We start from the raw sequence: 10,486 nt of genomic DNA on the forward strand, positions 1-10,486 counted from the left end.
ATTGCCATGGAGTCCATTCCGACCCATAGTGACAGAGTAGAACTGCATCTTTGCGGAAGCAGACTACCACATCTTGGTCCTGCACAGTGGCTGGTGGGTTCTAATAACCACTGACCTTTTCTGTTAGAAAGGTTAGCAGCCGATTAACCACTTTGCCACCTAATCCTTAGTAAATGTTTAATACATATGTACCAGGAACGTCGGACTGTTTTACTTCTATTCATTTAACCCTTACAACAACCTGAGGTATGTACTTTATCCACATTTTTAAAAATGAGAAAACTAAGCTCAGAGAGGGTAAGTAACTTGCCCAATGTCCCACAGCTAGTAAATGATGGGATTCGAGCTCAAACAGACATTTCAGAGTCCACACTCTTCACCACACCATGCTGCCCTCATGCCCAATGGAATAAAATGCACTCAATTCATCCCCTTCCCTGATGCCATATTTTCCAGTTTGTGAGGACAAGTAGAAGAGAGGTACCTCCAAGGACTGTTACACAGAGACACACACTCCCAGCTACACAAAAACAAACACTGAGATCCAAACACACACACACACACACACACACACCATCGTCAAAGTTCACCCAGCTACCACCACCACCATTTGGGGATTAATGTGCCTAAGCCTCCCACCCCACCGTAAGCCAGAGTTGAAGGAGAGTGAATATTCCCCAGACTGTGAGTCAGACCTGGTTGTGGTTTTGTCCCCTCTCAGTTCCTCCACCTCACCTGGAACAGTTGTTAAGAGCACAGGCTTTTATACCTGAACAACCTGAGTTTGTAGCTGAGTTGTACCACTTACTCACTGCGTGGTCTTGGGCAAGTTGGTTGACCTCTCTGAACCTTAGTTGTGTCTTGTATAAAGCACCTACCCCTAAAGGTTTTTGGAGGATTAATTGAGAAAAAACATGCAAACTGCTTAGCCCCTACACCATAATGGTAGTGATTATTGTTCCTCCCTCACAGGCCTGAAGTGGAAATTGCAAAACACCCACTTTAAACACCCAGCTGGGCCAGAAAGGAAGGCAGTGGCTCACGGCCCCTCCTTTCAGAGCTTGAGTGGTTCTCACCTTGCTCCCTGGCCCTTGCCAGAACTTCCCTGTTTCTCTCCTCTAGCTTAGCTGTTGATGGAAGGGTAGCTGCTCTCTAGTTCTCAGAAGACAGTATAACAAAGGGATGCAGACCAGGAGGCTGAGGATTTCCATTGTTTGGAAGGATTAGGCTTGGGAGAGTTCATCTGGCCCAGAGCCCTGGGCAACACAACTTTGGGGAGGGCTCAGTAGCCCAGGAGCCTTTGGAAGTCTGCCTTTGGAACAAAGCATGGAGCCAGCTGACATCATGGTCTGGTGAGCAGCAGGGACCCAGGCTAGGACTCAGAAGGTCTGGATTCCAGTGTTAGCTCTGCCATTCCCTGTGGCTTCTGGCCTCAAGGAACCATCAATCAAATGGGAATGATAACCATGACCTGCCCATTCTGTTCTGAAATAAGAGAAGAGGGTGAGGGCCCTGGAGAAATGATTGGTTTGCAAGTACTCACAGCAGTAGTGAAAGAATACTGGAGGCTGTCTTCCCCTGTCGTGTGTGTGTGTGTGTGTGTGTGTGTGTGTGTGTGTGGGTGGGTGTGGTCTTTCCCTGTCCTGTGTGTATGTGTGTAGGTGGGTGGGCAGTGGGGGGTCTTCCCCTGTCCTGTGTGTGTGTGTGGGTGGCTGGGTGGGTGGGTGCGGGGGGGTGTGGGGGGTGGAGGGGGAGTCTTCCCCTGTCCTGTGGGGGTGGGGGTGGGGGTGGGGTCTTCCCCTGTCCTGTGTGTTGTGTGGAGGGAGGTCTTCCCCTGTCCTGTGTGTGTGGAGGGTGGTCTTCCCCTATCCTGTGGCGGGGGGGCCTTCCCCTGTCCTGTGGGGGGGGTCTTCTCTTGACCTGTGGAGGGGGGGTCTTGTCCTGTAGAGGGGAGTCTTCCCCTGTCCTATGCATGTACTGGGGAGGGGTGTTGCCTGCTGTCCCAGAAATGGGCGACTCCATCAGAACAGCAGTGGTTATCTCTACTTTGGGAGGCTCTGTTTAGAAGAGGTTGTGTTGGAGGGCAGACTCAGGAAGCAACTCCTGACTTCTGGCCCCACCTCACATCCTCCAAGTCAGAGTCAGAATTTCAGAGATCATCTAGTTCAGCTCCCCCTGGCCTGTCTCCCTGTAGTAGCCACAGTCTTAGCTCATATACTTTGTAACAGGGAGCTGGCTCACCACCTTATGAGGCTCCCTTGCTGAGCAATGCTGGCAGTTAGAAAGTCCTTCCTTGTGTTGAGCCCAAAGCAGCCTCCATGTCTGAAAGAAGCCCAAAGCTCCTCCTCCTACCACATCTCAGGGTCATGCTGTGACCTCTGGAGCCTCAGGCAACGTATCTGCGTGGGTCCCTCTGCTCCAGAACAATCCTGCAGAGATTTGTCCTGCTTTCTCCCCCAAGGGAAATAGCCCCAATTATTTCAGTAATTCCTCCGGTTTCTGGGAGAGGGGGAATGGAAGTCAGGTTCACTAAAGAACAAAGGGGAAAAGAAAATTTTAGCTTTATCCTCCCCTCCACATCCATGTACCTTTAAAGAGAGGCCTGTGTTTAGCTGGAGAAGGTACTCGGAAGGCCTTAATTTTCTAAATACAAGTCTGACCATTTCACTTCCCTTCCTAAAACCATCTGATAGCTCCCCACTGCCACACACCCTACCCAAGCCACACTGAATGTTTCCCTTCACACCTCTGGGTCTTGTCCTGTAATGCCTTATACCCCTTCTGTCCTGGAAAACTCATACTTCCTTCAAACCCAGATCAAATAATAACTCCCCTGTGAAGCTTTCCCTGGCATTCTCCCTAGCTTACTACTCCCCAAGGCAAAGCTGATGCCGTTCCAAGCCAAGTGGCTTCTGTCCAGCATCAGCCTGGGGGGAGGGCACTCACCACAGCTTAGAAGTGGAACTGGGCTTCTGAACAACTCTTTCTCATTTCCCAGAGTGTGGATCCAATCCCTATTCAACAAGTCAGGTGCTGTTCTAGGCTCTAGAGATACTTTAGTGAATAAAACAGACAAGACTGACTGTCCAATGGTACTGATGCCTTCCCTCCTACCTTGCAGGGAGAAGAGAGGCCATCAGTTGGTAATTCCCTCAGCATCTGGCCATCAAACCCACAAATACCTCCATTTCTACCCATTTTCCTTCTCCTTCCCTCCAGTTCTAAAGAAGGGGATGAGCTACCTCCTGTTGAAGGCCAGCCACTTCACCATCACTCTAGATTCTTTCCCTTTACCTCCTTAAAGAGTGCATTCCATCAGTCATCTCCCCTCCTGTATCTTACACCTCTCCTTCTCTACTGGCTCATTCCAGTGATATATCAAGGGAATGGAGCAGCAAAAGAGGTCCATTTCAGTGACAGGCTAGCAAGGGTGCACTGTCTATAGAATATTTAAAAACAATAACACAACTGACTGCAAGTTGGTGTGCTTTTTATTAGCAACAGGCATCAGCAATTCTAAATGATATTGTTGTGGTTGTTGTTGTATGCTGTCGAGTCAGTTCTGACTCACAGTGACCCTATAGGACAGAGCAGAACTGCCCCCATAGGGTTTCCAAGGAATGGCTGATGGATTCGAACTTCTGGCCTTTTGGTTAGCAGCCCAGCTCTTAACCATTGTGCCACTAGGGCTCCAAATGAGACTAGTAATAGAATATTTCTTCCTACTACGGCAGATGCTCCCACCAGCCCCCGCTTGATACCCCACTGGCTCTTTCCCTTCAACATATAAACCGGTTTCTCACATCTGCAATAGAAATCTTCTCTCAACCCAATGTCCTGGAGTTACCACCCTTTCTTGCCTTTCAGATGCAGGCTTCTAGAGAGCAGTTTATATTCCCTGATTCCAGCACCTCAATTTCCCTCATCCCTTAACCCTACTGCAACCTGATCTCTCTCCTCACTACTGAACCGAAACTGCTCTCACCAGGGCCACCAAGTGGACATTTTCCAATCCTGGCCTCACCTGACTGCTCACCAACACGATAGACCATTCCCTCCTGGACTCCTCCATCTCCTTTGGCTGCCATGCTATCACACTCCCCTGATTCTCTTCCAACCTCAGACCACTCCGTCTGTTTTTCTTAGGGGCTCCTTGCCTTCTGACTTCCCATTAGATATTGCTGTTCTGTGAGTTCCACTCTTGGCCCTCTTTCTTCTTACTCCACACATTCTCCCTGGGCTGTCCCAACCACACCCACACCCACAGCTTCAAGGAGTACCTGTATTGCTGGTTACCAAAGCACAAGGCCAGACCTCTTTCCTGAGCACCAGATCCACTTTCTAGCTATGTCTACTTGAATGCACCCTGGACACTGTAAATTCAACATGTCAATCCATCTCTTGGGTTCTTTACCGCAATGAATGGCCCTTCTGTTCATTCAGTCTCCCAAGAGCATGTGAGTCAAAGGGAACTCCTTTCTCCTCCCACATCACGTGGTCACCAAGTGTTGAGGATTCTCTCTCATTAAAATGTCCATTCTCATCACAACAATCTCTACTACTGCCTTAGTTCAGTCCTTGTGCTCCTTATCCTGGATTATAGCACCATCCTCTTTCCTAGTCTTCTAGCTGCTAATTCTTCCCCTACAATTCTTTCTTTGTAATTGCAGCTTGAGTGATCTTTTGAAAATATAATTTTGAACATGTCAGATCTCTGCTTCAAACCCTGTCCACTGACTTAAAGCGTAAAGTCCAAGCTCTTTATTCCAATGTTCAAGGCCCTTAATTATTTGCCCCTGCTTCTCTCCAGCCAGTTACTTCTCACCACCCACCCCCACCACGCCCTCTGCTCCAGCCACACTGACCCTTCCTGCTTCCATGCTTACATACACAATCCCTTAGCTCAGTATGCTCTCTGCACAGGGGGCAGCAGGGGAGAAAGCCTCTCATCATCTCTGGAAATTCCTCTTCACCCTTAAAGTTAGGTTCTCCTTTCTCTGGACTTCCTCAGGTCTCTGTTCATACTTGTCACACCCTGTGGTAACTACCCATTCACTCCATCCAGGACATCTTCATCAAGAACCTACCATACTTCAGATCTTGTCATGGGCACTGAGGCTGCAGTGCTTGAGCTCAAGAAGTTCCTAGTCTAACATTGGAAACACACATAAGTAAATCACTGTAATATCATGGGGGCAAATGCAGAAAAAGAGGTTGCAACAGGTGCTGGAGAACACAGAGGTGTATCCTAACTCTACCTGGAAAGCTCAGGAAGGTTCATGTCTCTGAGGCCCTTACTAAGCTTCAAGTTCCCCAGAAAAGAGATGATGACATTCATCTATATAAATACAATAAACTATCAGTAAAAGCAGATAGTATGTCTTCCATTCATGTTTAATGAATGATTGAAAAAAGGAATGAGACCAAGTTTAGTCATCTCCTCCTTTGCCTTCCCACCACTCTGTTTATCCCTCTGGTTATAGCATACATCACCCTTTTGTGATTTTTCAAATTTTACATCTCTCCATCTAGACTACGAGTGTCTCAAGAGCTGGGACTATGTCTGATTCATTTCTGTTGCCCTGGCACCCAGAAAGGCTTAGAGAAAGCATCATTTGATCATTCTGCATTAAATGCACACATCCACAACCCTATCCTTACCCTTAGTCTCTAGGGCCACAGATGGGGGAGAGAAGGAGAGACCTGTTCTCAGGCTCCCCACAGACCCAACAGAACACTCAGCATGAAGGTCTCTCCCAGAACACACAGTGACTCCAGTTCAAATCAGAGTTGTGTGGGATGTTAGTAGTCATATAGTGCAACCTAATCTCTCTTGAGCTAAGGAATTCCTTCTTCCATTATCTGACTTGGATATTGTCAATAATGGGGAACTCACTTCCTATAATGCAACCAATCCCACTAGCCTACAGCTTAGGCTGCCCTTGAGTTCTTCCTTATGTATAGGGGAGGCAGTATGGTGTAGTAGAAAGAACTTGAGAGTTGGGCAAACCTGGATTCAAATCCTGGCTCACCATTTCCTAATTTTGCAAGTGACCTCTCTGATCCTCTGTTTTCTCCTCTAGGAAATAGGAATAGCAATAACTTACTTTATTGAAGACCTGTATGAGGTGCCTATCACAGTGCCTGAAATATTAAGCCAAATTCACCTCCTAGTAACTTCACTCATGGGCCTTGGCTGGACTCCCTGCAAGCCCCAGGAAAGGCCTTGACTCCTGGCTCCAGAGCCCAAGGCTTCTCCACTCCCCCTCCAGCCCCCTGAGCTTTACAACACACCCTCTCCCAACTGCCACCTGTGTGCTACACTCCCACTCCACCCCCCGCCACACACACACACAGTCAGCCTGATACCTTCACAGACGTCGCCGAGCTCCTGGAATCCCGCACTACAGCTGCAGCGGCCCACAGGCACCAGCCACTCACCATCAGCACCACAGTGCATACGCGGGGGGCTGCTGGGCTCACCTTCCGAGTGCGCCACGCATGTTCCGGTCACCTCCACCAGAGTGGAGAAGGCGCCCTCGGCCGCGGTGGCTGGGAAAGCAGCCAGGCCCCGCACGGTGGCTCGGCACTGCTTATAGTAGACGCGCACAGAAACCAACGCCACGCATGCGCCCACGTCCTGGAAGGCCAGGTGGAAACCCCGCCGGCTGAGCGGGCCAATTTCGCGCACCTCTGTGTTCAGTTTCATCTTGCGCTCGCCTAGGTCTCCCTGCGTGAAGCTCTCGTCTGCGGCGATCGTGTCGATTTTGCGCGGCCGGCTGCTGGCGGGGCGGAGACGCCCACGGCCCAGGTCAGCCTCCGTTTCCAGGTAGTAGACATTGAAGGTCTCCTTGCAGGTGCCCGTGGCACCGGGGATGCTGCTGCAGTCGCGCAGTGTGAACTGCAGCTCTATGAAGATGCGCTGCCCACGGCCGCGGCTGATCCAGCCAGTCTGCAACCAGTTGTCTTGGTTGGGCTCCAGCACGTTGCATACCTGGTATGTGCGGATGGGCCGGTCGTGTTCGTCCACGCCGCTTATCTCTTCCCACTGGGAGAAGAGGAAAGATGTGGACAGCTCAGAATCAAGGCTCCCCCAGGAGATTGAGCCCTGGCTGTGGCTGGGGCTGAAAACCCTCCTTCCCATTCATTTCACCGTCTCCTGCCCCACCTCCAATACCACATGCACCCCTGAAATTACAAGATACAGAGCTGAGAGAGACTTTGGATACCACTGGGTTCTACCTTTCATTTTATAGATAGGAAAACTGAGCATCCAGCAGAAGAATGATTTGAGGAGATATGAATATAAAGTTAGTGTCAGAGCTAAGAATGGTACTTAGAGTCTCCTGACTTTTCCCTGGGGCTTCAAACCGGTTTGGCTCAAACCCCTGCTGAGAATTTACATTTCTAACAAGTTCCCAGGAAGTTATACATAAGAAACACCTGGTGATCTTGTTAAAATGTAGATTCTGATTCAGTATATCTGGGGTGGAAATGCAAATTCTCAGCAAGGAACTCGTTAGAAATGCAAATTCTCAACAGGGGTTTGAACCAAAACAAACCTGTTTGAAGACCTATTTGCCAGCCAGTGTTCTTTCCACTGCACCAAGCTGCTGTCACACTGCCACATCACCCTGCTCCCATCTCAAGTTCTTAAGCCTCTTGTGGGACTCCAAGTTTTGCTTCTTCAGTCAATCCATAATACACAACGCTGCTTGGAGCATCTACTGGATACAAGGCACTGTCCAGCATTGGCTCCATTTAGATGGCACGTCGTTTCTGTTCCTAGATACAGCTAGTTTTCACTTAATCTTTTTTTCACTGTCTGATTGGTTGAAGATTCATTGTTTTCTTATAAGCCACTCTGGCTTGAAGCCAGGGCTGCTGGAGACCACACATTCTGAGGAGGACTTCAATCTGATGTGACCATGGAGAGCTAGCAGAACTGAACCCTCAACCACCAGGAGATTCCTGGGACAGGGAGGGGCAGGCTTATACTTACCCCATTATTTGGCAGTGAAGTCCAGCCCAGCTCAGCCTGGGAGGCTTTGGAATCCAGAAGGATGACTAGAGAAACGGGGAGAAGAGAGATGTCGAAAGCCAGAGCATCAGTTTAGCAGAAGAGTGGAATCCTTCGGTGAGTTCAATGCAAATTTGCTAACCGAAGGGATGAAGAATGTCGTGAAGGACCCAGACAAGTTCTTCCCACTCCATAAATCCCCAGGAGGGGGTGTGAGTAGCTCAAGTCCAGAGAGAGGTAGTCACAATAATTAAGGGAAGAGCCTGTATTTGTTTCCAGTCGCAGTGTAAAAAATTATCACAAACTTAGTGGCTTAAAACAATGGAAATTTATTATTTTATCATTCTGGAGGTCAGAAGTCTGAAATCAGTTTCACTGGGCTAAAGTCAAGGTATTGGCAGGCCTGGCTACTTCTGGAGGCTCTGAGAAGAAAATCCATGTCCTTGCTTTCTTCAGCTTCTAGCCTCTTCCTCCATCTTCAAAATGTATCATTACAATCTCTGATTCTATCATCACATCCCTTCTCTTATGACTCCTCCTGCATCCCTCTTATAAGGGCTATTGTGATTACACTGAACTCACCTGGATAATGCAGGGTAATCTCTCCATCTCAAGATTCTTAATCACATCTGCAAAGTCCTTTTTGCCATATAAGGTAACATTCACAGGTTCCAAAGATTAGGACTTGGATATATTTAGGGGGGCATTATTCAATCTACCCTAGAGCCCATGGCAAGCACTCTAAGGCTAGATCTAAAATTGGGGGGTCAGTGATCTCTAGCCTTCCCAGGTTCCCTAAATTATGTCTGAGTGTCAAGAAGAGAAAGAAGAATGTGAGTGTATCAGGGGATTGCTTGTAGGCACACCCAAATTCACTCAGACTCAGGAGCTCTTTGAGGTCTGGGGTCACCAGGAATGGAGGAGGTTTGAACCTTTTTAATTTGATTCCCAGGATCTCTGGGAAAAACGAGGTGGAGAGACTCTACCAGAAACAGAGAAATAAAAATCCTTCATCACCTCAGTCAGACCGTTTTCTGGGTTGTCACCTTTGAAAAATGTCAAGGATCCTTTTTATATATAAAGCCATGATGCTTCCTACACCAGAGAGCCTCAGAGTCACTTTATTTCCCCAGGAAGCATCAGATCATCAGTCTGCATCCTGCTTTCTGTATTTATCACAGAGAAGCACTGGTTTGGACGGTACAGCCGGCAGCCCAGAAACAGGAGCCCAGGGCCATCCCGAAACCGTGGAAGGTTATTCATATGAAGCTTGCACAAGGGGGTTGGATGCCAAACTGAGGCCTCTAAGAAGAGGTTGACCCCAGAGACATCAACCACAGTGGCCATGGCGAAGGATCCATCCCGATTTCAGCACAACTGGGTGCACATCCGAAATGCATATTGGAAGGCATCAGAGATCCAGCGGCCCAACCCACCCAGTGGTCAATGCCTCCTATTCCAGCTCCTCAGAATTCGGCTCCAATAAATGTACCTGCGTCTGGATTGATTTGAACGAGCAGATCTCCCCAGTCCAACATCATAGGCAAGACGCGGGCTCTGGTACCGCGGGCGGCCCCTACCCGGGCACCTCGGACCGCGCTAGAGTTCCCCCCGCTCTGAGCTCAGCACTGCGGACAGCAGCTCCCCGGTCAGCACCTCGGGCAGCTCCCGGACCTAGCCCCTCGACCAGCGCTGTTGGCCACACAGTAGTCTTCTATCCCCCACTACTTCATCTCCATCTCTTTCCCCCACATTGCGATCTCACCTCCGCATCTCCCTGTCTCCTCTGCTGTCTTCATCTCCCCGCCCCCACACCTCCCACTTGCCATCTCTCAGCCTGTCCGTCTCACTGGCCTTTGAACAGCTGCCTCTGGCTCCCGCGGTTCCCGGTCTCTTTCTTCCCCAAGTCTCCAGACCCAAGCTTCCCAGCGCCCCCTCCCCACTTCCTTGTTGCCTAGCCACCTTTTTCTCTTTCTAGTTTTTTGCTTCTCGCTGCCCTCTTGCTCCAAATCCCAATACAGACTCCAGTTCTTCCAGCGACTCTTTCTCCCAGCACCTCAGTTCCCTGGTCCTCCAGCCCCCTATATGTTGGTACCCCAGGTTCCGAGGAAAGCCACCAGTCTCCCTACCTTCTTCGGCGGTCCCTGGCCGCCCGGGCCCCAAAAGAAGCGCGAGACAGAGCGGCATCAGGCAGACGAACAGGCGCAGCGGGTGTGGGCTGGCGCCGGTCTCCATGGTCCGCAGACAGAGCTGTCAGTGCGGCGGCGGCTCAAGCCGCGCCAGTCCCAGCACCGCTGAGCAGTGCCCCCAGACCCCAGCGCCTGCTAGGGGCGGGGTATCACTGGTCACCATCATCCATGGGGCCCAATCACTAAACACCGCAGCGGGAGGCCCACCAATCCCCGCCAGCAAAGGGTAGGGAGGTGGAGTTTCATAGACCAGGGGCGGAACACTGAACTGAAGTGG

General features: G+C 50.0%; 1 protein-coding gene across 1 annotated transcript in view; it reads right to left on the minus strand.

Annotated features, from left to right (window-relative positions):
- Nucleotides 1-10,255, minus strand: part of EPHA10 (EPH receptor A10) — a 37,403-nt gene extending 27,148 nt beyond the window's left edge. Inside the window, exons 1-3 of the mRNA XM_064281744.1 lie at nucleotides 10,150-10,255; nucleotides 8,003-8,067; nucleotides 6,370-7,048 (exon numbers count right to left, since the gene is read on the minus strand). Of these exons, the coding sequence (XP_064137814.1) occupies nucleotides 6,370-7,048; nucleotides 8,003-8,067; nucleotides 10,150-10,255 (850 nt within the window). The remainder of the gene's footprint in view (nucleotides 1-6,369; nucleotides 7,049-8,002; nucleotides 8,068-10,149) is intronic.
- Nucleotides 10,256-10,486: the final 231 nt, after the last annotated feature.

The sequence above is a fragment of the Loxodonta africana genome, chromosome 3 (genome assembly GCF_030014295.1).
Source record: "Loxodonta africana isolate mLoxAfr1 chromosome 3, mLoxAfr1.hap2, whole genome shotgun sequence".
Taxonomy (NCBI): domain Eukaryota; kingdom Metazoa; phylum Chordata; class Mammalia; order Proboscidea; family Elephantidae; genus Loxodonta; species Loxodonta africana.